Source organism: Biomphalaria glabrata, chromosome 7 (assembly GCF_947242115.1).
Source record: "Biomphalaria glabrata chromosome 7, xgBioGlab47.1, whole genome shotgun sequence".
Classification (NCBI taxonomy): Eukaryota; Metazoa; Mollusca; class Gastropoda; family Planorbidae; genus Biomphalaria; species Biomphalaria glabrata.
Window position 1 is genome coordinate 3,596,968 of NC_074717.1, and position 18,434 is coordinate 3,615,401.

The 18,434-nt window shown below is 37.7% G+C and overlaps 1 protein-coding gene across 1 annotated transcript; it reads right to left on the minus strand.

Moving 5' to 3' along the window:
- Positions 1-2,134: 2,134 nt before the first annotated feature.
- Positions 2,135-12,906, minus strand: LOC106077127 (aquaporin AQPcic-like). Its single transcript, XM_056035786.1, has 5 exons — positions 12,622-12,906; positions 11,757-11,888; positions 10,260-10,397; positions 4,388-4,468; positions 2,135-2,527 (listed from the first exon to the last, which is right to left on the minus strand). The coding sequence occupies exons 1-5, from the start codon at positions 12,904-12,906 to the stop codon at positions 2,135-2,137; spliced, it is 1,029 nt and encodes a 342-aa protein (XP_055891761.1).
- Between the last annotated feature and the right edge of the window lie 5,528 nt (positions 12,907-18,434).

An 18,434-nucleotide genomic window follows, 5' to 3' on the forward strand; every position in this document is an offset into this window, starting at 1 on the left:
TAGTAGAAAGTGACTTCAGCACGATTGCCAATCAACTATAACAAAAATTGACTTCAAGTTTAAACCTAAATTAAAGCACTACATTGAATTTTATTATTAAAGCATCAGGATCATAGCATCCAGTCGCAATCTTATAGTATTTTATTAGGGGATTTCGTGTAATACATATTAACATTTATTTTCCTTGGTTTTCATTTGAATTTCATTAATAAATATAGCAATCTACAACTTAATATGTTGTTGTTGTTTTTTCAATTACTTTTTCACTCTTCAAATCACTACACTTAGAACGCGGTTTTAAAAAAAAAGTGATGACCATTCTAGCTAGCAACAGAATCCAGGCATGGTCAACAAAAAAGTTAATGAATTTACACAAAATGCAATATTTAATCAGAGGGTCTTAAGAAAACTTAAAAAACATTGCGAGGGGTCTATGAGACAAAAAGTTTGGAGACCACTGGTCTAAATAGATGTGCTTTTAGTAGAGCATTGCTCCGGATTAGGGGGGCGCGGTTTCTGAGTGTTTAAGCGCTTGGCTGCCGAACCTGGGGTCCTGGGTTCGAATCCCGGTGAAGACTGGGGTTATGAATTTCTTGATTTCTAGGGCGACCCATTATAATGGGCACCTGACTTAAGTTGGGGAAATAAAGGCGATTGGTCGTTTTGCTGGCCACCTGACATCCTTGGCAACCGTTGGCCATAGAATAAGATATCTTAACATCATCTGCCCCATAGATCACAAAGTCTGAAAGGGGGAAACTTTTTTTTATTTATCTTAGCGCCTGAGCCTGTATTATGATTGCGCTAAATGAATTAAATTATTAATTATTATTATTATTATTATTATTAAAGTTGTTTTGATTGCAAGTGTTTGAATAAATACTACGCTTTTTTCCCTCGTGGTGGTTAAGTTTAACAATGATGCGTGCAAATTGTTTCAGTCTGAGAAACAGGTATGGACTCAACAACGCAAAACAAATCATTCGCAACAGGTCACGTGGTATAAAAAGTTTATTATCAAATTTTTAATGTTACAAATTTTACATTGAAACAAAGTATTAAAATTAAGTGATACAGAGTAATGTGGATTTGATGAAGAATTTATTAGAGACAAATAGAGATAGAGAAGACGACATATTGATAGAATAAAAGAGAGAGAGAGAAAGAAAAAGAGAGAAAGTGAGAGAAAGAGACAGAAAGAGAGAGAGAGAGAAAGAGAGAGCGGGGGAGAGAAAGAGAGAGAGAATAAAAGAGAGACAAAAAGAGAGAGAGATGAAGAGAAAGAGGGAGAGGGAGAGAAAAAGAAATAAAGAGAAAAAGAGATAGGGAGAGAGAAAAGAGAAAAAAAAAGAGAGAGAAAAGAAAGACAGACAAAGAGAGAGCGAGATGAAGAAAGAGAAAAAGAAAGAAAGAGAAAAAGAGATAGGGAGAGAGAAAAAAAGAGAAAAAGAGAGAGAGGGAGAAAAAAAAGGAGAGAAAAAGAGAGAAAGAGTTTAAAAGAGAAAGAAGGAGAGCTAGGAGGTAGGCTGCCTCATCATCGAGTCAAATGTCCTGAGTTCTATTTTATTAAATCTAACAGAGTATAAGCCGTTGTGCTGGCCTTATAAAAACCTCTTAATTTTTTTTTTTATTTTCAAACAAAAAAACAGGCAATTATATGATTCTTCAATTGTCAACCTGCAGTGCACGCATGACTGCGGGTAATAATCTGTCCTTTGAGGGTATCACGAATAGAGGTCTCGGAAGAAGTCAGATTAGTCTAAATTAAATTTAAATAATTAATTAACCTTATATCAAATGACATTATATAATAATCTGTTAATTGACAGTTCAAAATATCCTAAATATTTTTGAAAGGAAGAAGTGGCGAATGGAAAATTTAAAAACCTTTTTTTTCTCGAATGACAAAACTTAATAAACGTCCAATAAATCAGTGCCGAGATTTTTGGCAATGAAAACAATATGCGGAGAACACATTGACTCGCCCATCTCTCGAGAAATTTAGCGAAAACAGAGATGGATTAATCAAATGTTAGGAAATTAAAACTTTCTGTCAATGATAGACTATCTTAAGCAGGAGTACCCCCAGGGCTATGCGCGCACCTCAGATTGAGAATCATTGAAACATTTTCATTTAGACTTTGCTTAGCTCATCTATCGACAATCGTCTGCTGACGTCCCGATAACGAACAGTATCCACTTCCTCATCACCACCATCTGCTCGGGAGGTAAAGGTCACCACGCTCCCAGCTTCTGTGATTGGATAACTCCTATCTAGGACACTCGTCGACTGGGCATCTATCAAACCTTCCTGTGCTGGATTCGGGCAAACGCCTTCAACGCTCCTCTCTTTTGGGCCTTCGATGTCAATGGTGTAGTCAAGGAAACCGCGTCTTCCGCTTCCTGTCCTGAGCTGAGACTTCAATGGCGGCTTTTTTTCCTGCACTTCCGGTGCCTTCCCTGAAAAGAACTTCTTGTACAGCAGTGCCGCCGTTATACCGCCAACAAATGGAGCTGTCCAGTACAGCTGCAAAGATGGAAATGAAAATAGATTTTTAATTTCTATTCACACTTTTTACTTTTGCTAAGCTTTATGACACTTTATATCTAGAGAAAGGGAATATATGTAATAATAATAATAATAATCTTTATTGTCCGAATGGAAATTTGTCTTACAATTTGTGCATTACACCAAACAAAAAACATTATAACTATAAGAAACCAAAGTGTACATTCACACCAGACTCATAATTTACATGTGACAAAGTTTATACCAGATTGTTCTTACTTAATGATTTGATTGCCAGGGGAACAAAAGAGTGTTTGTGTCTGTCTTTGCTATCGGTGTCTTGTATCTCTTTTGTGATGGTAAAATCACAAAATCCTGACACAAAGGGTGATTATTTATTTCGAGGATCTTGTTAGCTTTTTTTTTATAGATGTTTGTCTCAAACAACTGCCCAAATAGGGTTTGTTTTTCGCCAATGTAGATGTTAACATGCGAAGTTTTATTAAAGCATAGAACGGGCTGCCTGAATCAGTCATAAGAATTAACGACTAGGCAGAGTTTAAGTTATTGACCAACATGTATGACTAGATTGATCTACAGACACGCGTAGGAAGTGACCATCTTTTTTGAAGTAACGTCTGCATATAAAGATACAGATAATTGCAACATTCTGTACAATGCCTGGCGTGTAATAGACTAAACCAACATACTTCTCAAACTTATTAAGAATGCAGTGAAGTGTATGGAAGGGCTTGATAATCTCACATTCATTACATTCATTATCCGTCCATTGGAAAGTGTTATAGACTTGCACTGCTTCTTGGCCGATCCCATGCAATAATGTCATAGACAGTACTTCTCCGCTTTTTGTATCCAGTCCACTTGCTATCGAATATATCTGAAAGGATTGTTTGAACCTTTTCCAATTTTCTGCTACGTTGCCATTTAATTCCAGCGGTTGTGGCGGGTGGAGTCGGTCCATCTGACACCATGTAATAGACTAAAACAACATGAGCTTCAATAAACACAATGATTTTATTAGTCTCTATTTATGCTCTTTACTCCAGCCACTTGTTCTCTAAACTGATTTCCTTTTACACACAGTCCTGACACACTGCTGTTCACTCAACCATGTACACTCAAGGTCCACTGGTCATTTCATACACAGGCACACACACACACTGCACTACCAGCCACTCAAAACACATACCCTTACTATCACAGGCGTTACATGCAGAGTAGGAAATGATTCTCAACCAGAGTCCAAACAATTTCATTTTTTATTTTATAACTCCTCGTTTCATATGAGACAATGAACGATCAGTTTGGTGAACGGGCTAGTTAGATAAAACGGAACATTTTATAAGTTACAAGAATATTTCGGTACTTGGAAAGACAGACGCACACACTCCATAAAACTTAGTCATTCAGTCCCAATAAGCGATGGTCGGATTAGCCGGTGCCGACATTATTAAATTACTTTAACTCTTTCTCTCCTAACTGACGATAACAGCGTTGATTCCACCAGAATGTGGTAAATAATTACGGAGAGAAAGAGTTAATGCATTAAGTGATAGAAAAAAAATTGAGACTAGTTACTAGTTAGTCGTTATCTATGGCCATATTACAAGATCTTCGGGGCTCGCAAAGACCTTCCTTCAAGGAACAGTACCAGGAAAAAGAAGAAGAGGCAGACAGAAAAAAAAAAGCGATGGGAGGACAACATAAAGGAATGAACGGGCCTGCCATTGAAGGAGGTTCTAACTAAGGCAAGAGACAGTGAGGAATGGATAAAGACGGTCGACAAGTCATGCTTGGTGCCCCAACGGTCCAACAGACTAGGGGATAGGTAAAGGTAAGGTAAGACTAATTACTGACCCAGTGGTCCTTCCACGTTCCTGACCAGAGGGCTGGTCCAAAGGTTCTTGCAGGATTCATGCTTCCTCCGGTCAAATTGCCCTGCTCATGACAGAGAATAATTTTAATAATAATAATAATAATAGTTTTAGCATGCCGGGGTAATTTTGTTAAACTATTGTAGATATTGTAAAATATTGCAATCAAAGCTAATGAAATGTATATTACAATCTTTTTCACTTAAAACCACACGTGACACATTTACATTTGAAGGTTTATTAACCCATTATGATGTGATTTCTAGAGAGATACAAATGTTTTTATTCTACGGACTCACTGTCCATGGTATTTTCTGTTTGTTGGTTTGATGTTTTTTTTCTTGTTGTTTTTCTGGTGATCGATGCTTTGCATCTTCTCTGTGATGGGAAACATGTAACAATAGCGCCACAAAGTTGTTTACATTGTATAGATTTACAGTGAGCTCTTCGTAACAGTTAACAAAACACACAAATATTGTTAAGACACAAATGACAATTCAAAATAGGAGAAATATTATCAAAATGTATTAGATTACAGTAGGCGCGGTGGTTAAGTGATAAAGCGCTTGGCTTCCAAACCGTGGTTCCGGATTTGAATCCCTGTGAAAGACTGGGACATTTTTTTTTTCGGAACCTTTGAAGGTTGGTCGTTTATCTGGCAACCTCGTCAACAGTTGGCCTCAGAAACAGATGACTTTTGCATCATCTGCCTTCTACATCGCTAAGTCTGAAAGGGGGACTTTACTTTTATCAAATGGTTAAAAAAAACGGAGTTTTAATATTTTAGTACTTTAAATAAATTATAAATAAATCTCACATATAATAGATACACTAAGGTACGAAGTTTATTGAGTGAAGCAGGTGGAAAAAAATATGGCGAAACATTGATAAGCCATCTCTTCCCATGGTGAAAAGGGGGGAGGGGAGGTCTGCTGGCTTTGCACTGGGGTTTTGTACCTCCTCGTGTGGCTGGTGAGACCTATGTGAGCCCGGAATGTTTGTCTAGGGTCATTGGCCTCGCTTTTTTTTTCACTAACGCTTTTCTTCTGCCAGCGCTGTTCTCTTGTCCTATGCAATTTGTGGCGCCAGTTTTCATAACGCGACACCATGATGCTCAATCATGTGCTTCTGTCTCCCAGGTGGCAGGGTCAATGCTGAACGCCTTCAGAGAAGCTTTAAGGGTGTCCCTGAAGCGTTTTCTCTGTTCACCTTGTAAGCTCTTCTCTTTCTTTCATTGGCCATACAGGAGTCGTTTAGGGATGCGGGGGTCTTCCATTTTCCTGATGTGGACTGCCCATCGCAGCTGGAACTACATCAGGATTGTGTGGATGCTTTGCAGACCTGCTCTTCGAAGGACTTCAGTATCAGACATTTCGTCTTGTCATTGAACATATCAATACTCTTCTGAGACAGATCATGTGGAAGTGGTTCATTCCCATGTCTTCTATATACTGTCCACATTTCTGAGTCAGAGAGCAATGTAAGGCAGCGGTTCTTAACCTTTTATGCTCGCCGACAACTTTTTACACTTCCCCACTCTGCCGCGACCCCCCTTTCCCCACACAGACATACAGCAATAGAAGAGTAGACAATAACAATTCACATTTTCGATGGTCTTAGGCGACCCCTGGCAAATCGTCAATCGACCCCCAAGGGGGTCGCGACCCACAGGCTGAGAACCCCTGATGTAAGGGGGATGACAGATTGATAGTCTCCTAGCTTTGTGCTTATGGTAATACCTCGTCTATTCCAAACGTTATATTCACAGTACTCTTTATATCGTGTACTATAATTAATTTGAGTAATCCGTCCATTATTTTGTTACACATGAGTCAACCTAGCGCTCTAACCAGCTACCATCGTCACCATGAGACATATTTACAAATCCTGAACTAATTGTTTTCTATTCATCAGCTCAGTCATCGATTTATTATCATCTCAATCATATTTTTTTAAACGATTCGTTGTGTAGAAAAATTACAAATGTTTATAAATGATTGTTGGACCGTAAATAAAATTTAAAAGATCCTATTCGAGAATTTTTAGTTTTTCACTATTTAGCTAGCAAATGTTACGAGAGGTCGGTAATTACATAAGTAACATTAATTCATCTTCATGTTCAGTTTAAGCAACTGTTAGTAAAGACCATTACATTAAAAATGGTTGCCATTTTTAGCTATAACTATTGAGAACATAGTTTATGTTAGACTGTATTTGTAACCAGCTAAACTCAAGACACAAAAGCCTGTAATGTGACTCTGTCGGGTCAATAGTGACAAAATGTATCATTTTGAGAGGATAAAAAAAATATATTAATATTCCATGTCATGTGACAGATGAACCTACCTGACCTGTTTGCGAGAGACCCATTAAACTTGGCAACGTGAAAAACCTTTTATTATGTTTGGTTGTGAAAGATGGACACCGAACATTGAGGCTGACAGAAGAATTCAAGCCTTTGAGAGTTAATGCTACAGAAAAATGCAGGGTGTCAGATACCAGGAAAAGAAACAAATCAGTTTGTATTAGTTACAAGTCAACACTCTGGCTGGCAGGATGATCGCATTGTGGATACCGTCAAAAGACAAAAGCTGAGCTGGTTTGGTCCTATTGTAAGACATGACTCACTGTCTAAAGTCATTCCTTAACGTACAGTGGAGAGAGCACGAAGACAAGGTCATCCAAAGTAAAGATTGCTAGACAAGGTGAAATAATGATGGACAAGGTGAAAGATTGCTGGACAAGGTGAAATAATGATGGACAAGGTGAAAGAATGCTGGACAAGGTGAAAGATTGCTAGATAAGGTGAAAGATTGCTGGAAAAGGGGAAAGAATGCTGGTCAAGGTAAAAGATTGCTGGACAAGGTGAAAGATCGCTGGACAAGGTGAAAGAATGCTGGACAAGGTGAAAGATTGCTGGACAAGGTGAAAGATCGCTGGACAAGGTGAAAGAATGCTGGACAAGGTGAAAGATCACTGGACAAGGTGAAAGAATGCTGGACAAGGTGAAAGATCGCTGGACAAGGTGAAATAATGCTGGACAAGGTGAAAGATTGCTGGACAAGGTGAAAGATTGCTGGACAAGGTGTAAGAATGTACAGGCTTGATATCCTGCTAAGAACTGCTGCTGACCTGGAAAAGTGGAGGGATCTGGTCACGCAGCATGTCACTGCACCCCCTACGTTGAAAGTCAAGGGACAGATGATGATGATGATGATGATGATGATGATGATGATGATGATGATGATGACGATGACTATTGTTAAGACATGATTTGAATTTAGTATTTGTTTCGGGAATAAGTGGAAAGTTTTACTTAGCGACAAGTGATGTGATTGATGTTTAAAAAATAGGAACGCTCTAAGTGACGCTACAAACAAGACGTTTCTGTGTAGAACAGTAGGAATAACAAAATAATACACACACGGCTTTACTGAAAGACATTGGACGGATCCCTTCTTAAGTATTAAAGTATTTATGATTGTTTGATACTAGCGTCGTCTACTTATATTGATTGTTTGGCATTTCGCCGGTGTTCCTGATTTAATTGAATGTTACCTCATGATCATTGCATTGATTACATTCGACACCGCGGAAGAGCCATAACACTATATTGCAAATATCCAATAGATAACAACATGGACGTAGCCAGGATTTTTTTTCGGGGGGGGTTTTGGGGGGTGAATTTCCCCCCCCCCGACCCCCCCCCCCCCCGGGAAAAAAATTATATATATTTATGTGTGTGTGTGTACATAATCTTTATTACATTCTGACCCTTCATTCTTTCGGAAGACGTTTATTGTGCCCTAGAATAGGTTCTTCCATGAGTTAGTGAAAAAATTGTAGATTCCCCGACATTACTAGCAAAGGGGTCTGGGGGAGCGCTAGGAGCTCCACCAGCGCGGGGCGAAGCCCGCCGCCAAGCACTATTTCTGATATTGAAAACCAACAAAATGCATATTCTGAGGTATCTACAGTGCATTTTCCTGCTATTAAAAAGTTCTATTTCAAAAACCTAATGTGTTATTCTTACTGACTTAGACCCTCCCTCGTCGTTCGGCGCATTTGCCATCAAGCTGTTTCCATAAAATTGTGGACTCCCCGCCATTACTAGCAAGGGGTTCTGGGGGAGTGCCTGGAGCTCCCCAGCGCGGGGCGAAGCCCCGCCGCCAAGCACTATTTCTGGTATTGAAAGCCAACAAAATGGATATTCTGAGGTATCTACAGTCCATTTTAATGCTATTAAAAAGTTTTATTTCGAAAACCTAATGTGCTATTCTTACTGACTTAGACCCTCCCACGCCGTTCGGAGTATTTGACGTCAAGCAGTTTCCATAAAAATCTGTCACTGGTAATGTCTGAAGCCTCTTCCCACCTACCATGAGGACCTCCATGAATGAGTGGCGTCAAGTTGTACTAGGATATCATTGCAACTCTTCTTATGCGTAATTCATTTTGTCGGAGAATATGTCCCGCAAACCTCATGCGTCGTTCTCTCACAATCTTACTAAGGGGTCGACTCCCAGTTCGGCATAGGATTTCCTTGATTTAGATCCGATCTCTATAACTGACTCCTGAAATCTGTATTAGCCATCTTTGTTGAGCTACATTTAGTGTTTTTCGATTCCGGTAAATGACTATTCACTGCAGTTTATTAATGGAGCCCTGCCACTGGTAAAAATAAGTAACCTCTCTTGAATACGCTCTTGGAATTAAGTAACTGTAGTTTGCTTTAGATTTTATATCGAAAAGAGAAGTTTTATCGTCAAAATCTTCTGTTGGGGGTTTTCCACCTCAAATGCTCTGTAGGGGGATCTTAGACTCAAAACCATCTGGAGGGGTTTTAAACTTTAAAAAAAGCCATCTGTAGAAGAAACTCAAAACCCCCAATTGGCTTGGCTACGCTCAAATAATTTTAGTGTGTAATTTGTTTTTTTTTTATATTGAAGATGTATTTTTAGCACCAAACCCCTCTGGATGGGGGTTTAAACTCAAAACCCCTTTCGGCAACGCTCATAGCATTTTGAGTGCGTAATTTGCTTTTTTTCTTACACTGAAGATGGCGGGGGGTTTAAATTCAAAATCCCTCTGACTACGCTCTTAGATTTTAGAGTGAGTAATTTTCTTTTATTTAAATTGAAGAGGTACTTTTTAGCTTCAAACTCCACTGGAGGGGAGTTTAAATTCAAAACCCCATAGACTACACTCATAACATTTTTAGTGAATAATTTGCTTTTTTTTATTATTAAAAAGAGGTATTTTTTACCTTCAAACCCCACTGAAGTGGGGTTTAAACTCAAAACTGAGTCAAAACCCATTTAGCTACGCTCATAACATTTTGAGTGCGTAATTAGCTTTTTTTATATTAAAGAGGGGGTTTATCGTAAATTTTAGACGGGATTTTAAAATCAAAATCATTCTTAACTTTGCTCTTGGAATTAGGGGATTTTCGTTTGCATTTTTTTTTTGTTTTGTTTTATAGAAGAGGGGGAGTTAACTGCAAAAACCCCAGGTAGGGGGTTTAAAACTCAAAACCCCTGGTAGGGGGTTTTAAACTCAAACTCGAACCCCCCTGGTAGGGGTTTTTAAACTCGAACCCCCCTGGTAGGGGTTTTTAAACTCGAACCCCCCTGGTAGGGGGTTTTAAACTCAAAACCCCTTTGGTTGTGCTAGGGCAAGTGATGGTTTAGTATTAAAATCTCACCTAAAATAAACAAAATCAAAGCAAAAAATCAGTCACTAAATTCCGATTTCCCCCCCCCTTGGGGGGGGGGGGATTTCATTTCGGGGGGGGGGGTTTGAACCCCAAGAACCCCCCCCCCCCTGGCTACGCCCATGGATAACAAAAGACTCACGCTCCATGAAATATTGGCCGTGACACAGAATCCAATACTTATGGCTATGAGTCCACTGTGGTTGGTCCTGAGTCGGTCACTGCTGGCGTAGACTGTCAGCACCAGTAAAAATGTTGTAACACTCTCCACCAAGAAACCCTTAAGTATAAAAAAAAAAAGATTTTAGTTTGTATTACAGTCGGATTATAATGCAATTGAGGCATCATTTTTACGCTCGAAATTTTCATTTATTCTGTTTTGTTTCTCGGCCAACTTAGTCTTAAGACTCGCATTGTCCTTTCAATACTTTCAGGTACTTAGCAGGTTACTCGTGAGCCCGGGTTCCAAATTATGTTGTTGGGCCTCCCCTATACATCTAGTGTGGGACACGTAAATCAATTAGTCTGTATATTGACATTCCAATGAAATTAGTTTTAAATCAGCTTTTACAAAAATGCAAAGTGTTTTCCCAAAGGGCTCATATAGGCTCCAATTGGGCACGAGCAATGGGCCAAAATGCAATAAAAAAAAAAACACTAGCCATGGTTGTTACGTCACTGGTTGTGGGCCCCTAATGGTCGTGGACACGGTTTTGTGGAACCCCTTTACGCCAAGGATGCTGAATAATAATAATTATTATTATTATACGCCTGTCCTCTGCGGTTCTGCTGCAGACCTGCCTCATCACCAGAAAGTGGATACTGATAAAGGGATTATACCGAATTGTGTTTCTCTTTAGCGAAACTCGACCCTGGCAGTGCCAGAGAGGGAATACTCATTCGTTTCTAACATACACCAACACTTGGCTTTGATACACAATTTGATTGGTAAGGATACTCCTCCTTATTATAAATACTCTCAACAAGAGGTTCTCGAGTCTACTGAACATCTGCTGTACAGGGATAGGCCTATTCTGACCGACAAAACGGTAGATTTCAATCGCCCTGACCTGCTGTTCATTGATAAAAAAGCAAAAACCGCTACCATAATCGATATCGCCGTACCACTGTCTCATAATTTAAGAAAAAACTGAGATAGAAAAACAAAGAAAATATGGGAACCTGGGCTTGGAGATTAAGCGTCTATGGAAATTGTCCAAAATAACAATATACTCAATTGTTATATCAACCTAGGGGATAATAACAACTGACCTCACAGATACCTGCAAGGCCCTTAACATTCCTAGGAACATCCTCGTTGCCTGTCAGAGGGCGGTACTGCTGCAGACCTGCCACATCACCAGAAAATTCCTCAGCGGAAACTGATAAAGGGACTACGATGAATTTTGTTTCTCTTTAACGAAACTCGACCTTGGCAGCGCCAGAGAATGACTACTCGTTCGTTTCTGACATAATAGTAATAATAATAATAATAATAAAGTTCTTAACAGTCTAACTTTACAATTATAGTGTCAAAATTCACCATATCATTTTACTTATCAAATAGACAATAGTTTTATATTCAATATGTGAGTAAAAACTAAAAAAAAAAAAAAGGCTAAACTAGAAATTGACCAACCTGCCACATTTCCAGACCTTTGGTCAGTGTAGTGCTTCCACCGTTTCCCCGCCACGCCACGGGGACAATCAACCAGATGAAACCGGAGCCCAAGACACCTCCCAGTAGCTGACACATGATGTAGATGACACACTGGTAAGTAAATAATAATACGTTTAGACGTTATAAGAATGATTTGTCCAAAACAAACTTTTTTTTATATAATTCATACTTTAAAAAAATGACATTTTTTTTTTACAAAGCTTATATCAACTCACTGTCTGTCTGGTAAAAAGTTTGTACACTTCATTTCTCCCACACCCATTCTCGGAACAAGCTGAAATTTGACACAATTATTTCTTTTACCTGACAACACAAGAATCAGTTTTAAAAATTAACCAATTAGTTAATTAACTATTGTTAATAAATTATTTTGTTTGGTATCTCGAACAAGGGAAAGAAATTGTAATTGACAGAAGTGGTGTAATTAGCTTAAATAGTCCCCTTTATAGGTCGTCGTCTACTGATTAAACTTAAAAATGAAAAAATAATTAAAGTAACAAACTAACATTTATTACATTCTTTTCTCCCACAGTGCATTTAGCGTTTTACCGGACATCAATACATATATTTCTTTTTCTTCACTTAACCTTTTTAAAACGATCTCTTTCCTGATATATAGTTGTAGTTTGGGCCATATAGTAATTGGAAACAGAAGATAGGTATTGTATTGTTCATATAGTTATGGTATGGATCATATGTTTATTGTATGGATTATATATTTATGGTATGGGTCATATAGTTATGGTATTGGTCATATAGTTATTGTATGGGTCATATAGTCATATTATGGGCCATTTGGTTATGGTAGGCATCATCCACTTACTTTAGAGATACCCATATGTCCAGTCACCAGGAAGCTAACGGTCACCACAGGGTTAACGTGGGCGCCACTAATGTCCCCGAATGTCCAGATCGCCAAGGTCAGAGCCAGGCCGAAGGAGAAGGCTATCGCCATCAGAGGGGCGCCGTCGGGGGGATTTAGCGTCGCCACAGCCCCGCAGCCGATCATTAGCAGGGTGGAGGTACCCAAGACCTCGGCTACAGCCGCCTTCAAGCAGTGGAACTGTTTGACTTCATCCGTACCGAAGAAAAAACCCAACCTCTCCATCTCTTAAGGGATCTGTGGAGAGTAAACAGCGTTGATTATCTACAGAGTTACTTCATTACAAACCATGTTATAGACAGACAGACAGACAGACAGACGGGACAGAAAGATAGATAGATAGATAGATAGATAGATAGACAGATAGATAGATAGATAGATAGATAGATAGATAGATAGATAGATAGATAGATAGATAGATAGATAGAGATAGAGAGATAGATAGACAGACAGACAGACAGATAGATAGATAGATAGACATACAGACAGACAGACAGAAAGACAGAAAGACAGAAAGATAGATAGATAGATAGATAGATAGATAGATAGATAGATAGATAGATAGATAGATAGATAGATAGATAGATAGATAGATAGATAGACAGGACAGATAGATAGATAGATAGATAGATAGATAGATAGATAGATAGATAGATAGATAGGTAGATAGATAGAGATAGAGAGATAGATAGACAGACAGACAGACAGATAGATAGATAGATAGACATACAGACAGACAGACAGAAAGACAGAAAGATAGATAGATAGATAGATAGATAGATAGATAGACAGGACAGATAGATAGATAGATAGATAGATAGATAGATAGATAGATAGATAGATAGATAGATAGATAGACAGGACAGATTGATAGATAGATAGATAGATAGACAGGACAGATTGATAGATAGATAGATAGATAGATAGATAGATAGATAGATAGATAGACAGGACAGATTGATAGATAGATAGATAGATAGATAGACAGGACAGATTGATAGATAGATAGATAGATAGATAGATAGATAGATAGACAGACAGACAGATAGATAGATAGATAGACAGGACAGATAGATAGATAGATAGATAGATAGATAGATAGATAGATAGATAGATAGATAGATAGATAGATAGATAGAAAAGTAGGTAGGTTAAGAGAACAAGTTAAAACTTTGTCAATGACAACACATGAGTAAATAAAAAAAAAAAATCAGCTATTGAACTAATTTTTTTGTTTGTTTATGTAGAGACAGAATGTCCTACTGGACAAAGGGGGTTAAGCCGTGTTTATTTAATAAACTTCGTCGCTATTTTTTTTTTAACAACCATAAGACTATACAACTTTTTACTTTTATAAGTATTTGGATAGCTGAGTAGCTATTAAGTCCAGCGACAATCACGGAGACTCAAGCTCGAATTGTGACTTCTGAAATTAATTTTTTATCAGCGTAATTGGACCATAACGCACTAATCATGCTATAAGCATGAAAGTTTTGTTACATATTTCGAATAGCACAAATTGATAGCATTAGTCTACATCTGCTACAAAATAATTACATGACTGATTCAAAATAATAGATGCTAATTCGTTGCATATAGATCTAGGTCATGCTTAAAAAAATATCTTTTTGTTTTAAATTTTACTTGAATTTTTTATTTTTAATAAGAAGGCAAAAATAATTATTTAATTTAAACATTGGTAAAAACCCTTACAAAATGTCGCGGTATAGTGTGTTCTATATACTGTCGTTATAGACGAAGAGCATATTTACCTGAGAAATTTAAGTCAAAAATGTTCTAAACATCTTCTTGAATTACACAACTTTTCATCATTTTTTGTTAATTATATGTATTCCCAAGCAGTGGCGTAGCTAGGGTGAGGGAACATGGTCATAGATTGAAAATTCCCTCCACTTGAGTGGGGGCCCCCAAATAAGTGTTCGAAATGTGTTTTTACATTAAATATTAGGTCATGATGTCGAATGTCAACATGCAAGGCGCCCCCCTAAAGATGTCAAGCGACCCTGGGCCCCCAAATCCCAAGCTACGCCACCTTTCCCTTTTTGTTTTTGCATTCAAACAATTAGCCTTAATTAAAATAACTCCGACTTTAAATTATATATAGATATGTATTTGCAATGGATATTTTTTATATTTATTATTTTTTTTTAGTAACTCCCAAAATTAAATTATTAGTAAAAAAAAAAGCAATAAATTGTAAAAAAAAAAACACAATAATGAAATCTCATCTTCCCTCATCTCATCTCCATGTATATACGTTTTCCAGAAGTAGGTTCAAAGGTTAAGATCCCATAATCCAATGAGTATTTCTTCAAGGGAGCATCCATGTATGGCGTCACTAATGTAAAAGGTCCAAAGGGACTCAAAGCAATGCATGTAGCACTAATATCAAGTTAGTCAAATGTTGAGGTCATAAAGTTGTATTTTGAAAATCAATTAAATTAAAATTGCTGGATAACAAAATAAATTTCTTACGCTTCATCAGTCACAAGAACAAGAGGACATATTTATATTCATAAGAGGACATATTTATATTCATAAGAGGACATATTTATATTTATAAGAGGACATATTTATATTAATAAGAGGACATATTTATATTTATAAGAGGACGTATTTATAGTCACAAAAAACATATTTGCAGTCACAAGCGGACATATTTGCAGTCCAAGCGGACATTTTGGAGTCTTTAGCGTATATATTTTCAGACATAATCGGACATATTTGCACTAAATTTATTTAATGTGATTGACTCGCGTATTCATATATTATATTGTTCTTATTTTGAAAATTTAATACAGAGTGGACTTGACCGTTTGAATATTTGTTGAGATTTAAATAAAACGTCTTGACATAAAAGATCTCACGATATCTCACTTTCTCATGAGGATTTTTAATAATATTTTTATAAAGGCAATATCAAGCTTGCATCTACCTGATGGCTGTCTTTGGATCTTCACCTCTGACGAAATACGCGTTTAAACAGGGCCCGTCATCCACTTTCTACCTCCCAATTTTCTGTTGTATTCTAAATCAACTCCCACTATTTGTCTCCCTTGATTTGGACCGCGGGTTGTGTAAGACGAATCGGAGGTGATGTCAGAGATTGCAGAGAAAATATAATTATATGTCTCTGTTTGTTATGTTATGAAAGTATGTTCTAATGAATGTATTTCGATGGAGCAGACAAATCGACTTGGAGCCGTGACTGGAGAGCCTATATGTTTGGTTACTCTCCTCTCTACTGAGTTACTAATGGAGATGACGAGAGAATAAAGGTTAAGTCCTATAGCAGGGGTTCTCAGCCTGTGGATCGCGATCCCCATGGGGGTCGATTGACGATTTGCCAGGGGTCGCCTAAGACCATCGAAACTATGGATTTTTATTATCTTCTATTGCTGTATCTGTGTGTGTGTGTGGTGGGGGGGGGGGTCGCGTCAGAATGGGGGATTGTAAAAATGGGTCGACGAGCTTCAAAGGTTGAGAACCCCTGTCCTAGAGCTATATAGCTCTATGGTTTAGTTTGACGAACGAAAGTATGTGTTTACATATATAATCTAATTTTACTTGTATAGGTTAGTTTGAATGAATGCATGACTGGAGAGGTATTAAACTAAGGGAAGTTGATAGTGTGAATAGAAAATTTGGTTAAATACAGTAGTGGCTGAGTGGTAAAGCGCTTACAAACCGAGGGGTTACGGGTTTGAATCCTGGGATTTTTTTTTTATTTTAGGATCTTTAAGGCTCCTCTGAGTCCGCCCAGCTCTAATGGGTACCTACCACTAGTTGGGGAAAAGTAACGTGGGTTGGTCATTGTGCTGGCCACAAGACACCCTCGTTAACCGCGTGCCACGGACACAGCTGACCGTTATTTCATTTGCCGAACAAATCACAAGGTCTGAAAAGGGGAACCTTTACTTTTTTTTTTAAACAAGTTTATTCAGAATTGAATATTTTTCACGATACACTAAGGCCAAGGACGCTAAATTGTGCTTCGTCTTTGCCAACCAGATACAAACGAGTTAAGCTATAATATTAACTCTTTCTCTCCTAACTGACGATACCAACGTTGATCCACCAGAATGTGATAAATAATTACGGAGAGAAAGAGTTAAACTATATCCTTTCGGACCTCAAAACAGTGAACATTGAGACTGACCATTTGGGAAGACATAGCCTTAGACCGCATTAGCTGGAGAGAGATGGTGACCAAGAAAGCTATGGACAGTGAAAAAACATTGGCCTCAGCTATGGAAGAAAAGCGTGCCATGCGAAAAATTGACCGGCTCCTCTGCCACCAAAGCGAAAGCCATCTTAACCTGCGATAGTTGTGGACGGGAGTGCCTCTCCAAAATAGGGCTCCACAGCCATATGAGGAAGTGTTGAATCATAGTCGTTGTACGACTGAAGGAGGCCAACAACAATCTTCTTATCAACACTCCTTTATTACTCTTTGTCAGGGCGGGTCTTAGCCCACCTATGCGGTCGCAGTGGGCCCCGCCTGTGTAAATTATTAAATTAAACCATTATAACTTATATATAATGACAGGTTGCGCAGCCCCAGTTGTGACCTACATATTTGGCCACATCCAGGGCAGCAAAGTAATTGTCCGCAGGTGGTTGATTTAGATTTTCTTTTCGTCTGTCCTCGGCAGCGGATTTTCTTTTGGTTGGCATTTAAGAAATTAGCGAAAACTCAATACTTGATTTAATTTTTCTCCACGGTTAGATTGAGAATCTATCAAAACCTAGAAGGTAAGACAAACAAGCAGTTGTGTATCATGGATTGGCCTCTTTAGTCACGTGACAGGGTTGTAAAGGGGTAAAGATCATCTCTCGAGCCGTATAATGCACCAAAGGGGCATGGAATGGGTTGCCTGAGCTAGCCACGAAAACCAGTGACGTGGCAGAATTTAGGTCATTGGTTAATATGCATGACTAAATGCATGACGCGTAGGACGTAATCATCTTCTTTTTTGAAGTAACGTCTGTATTATATAAGATAAGATAAGATAAGATAAGACAAACTCGTGTAGAAAATTTCACGCCAATCCTTTCGGCTGTTCCAGAAATTTCCAGCTGATCAATGGATTAATAAGTGAATCACCTTCGCTGCGGTATTTAACCTGTATATTTATACAGATTTTGTGATATGTAATCCTGTATATTTATATAGGTTTTAAAATATATATATCTGTATATTTATATAGGTTTTAAAATATGTATACCTGTATATTTATATGGATTCAATGATATGTAACCCTGTATGTTTATATAATTTTTATAATATTTAAACCTGTATATTTATATAGGTTTTATAATATGTATACCTAATCTGAACAATCTAAATATAATCCAAGATTTATTCACTTACCAGATAACTTGAAAATCTCTAATGATGCACACAATATAAACATATGAATATTGAAAGGGGAAACCGGCGGCAGACTAGGAAGGGAGCAAATTTCTTATAATGAAAAAAATTGGTGAACTTCTAATTAGCTGCAGTTTAAATTGATAGATACAATTCTACATTGTAAATATTTTTACTTTTATCTTGAGTTATTGGTTTGGCAAGAAATATGAGTTTAAGAGTAGAAGTATAAAATAATTTGTAAAACTCATTTTGTGTTTAATCAACTTTGTATATATACAAATATTTTTTATGCCCGTATTGTTCTTCACATTCATCTGGTAAAAAAAAAAAAAAAAAAATAGTACAATCAAGTAAA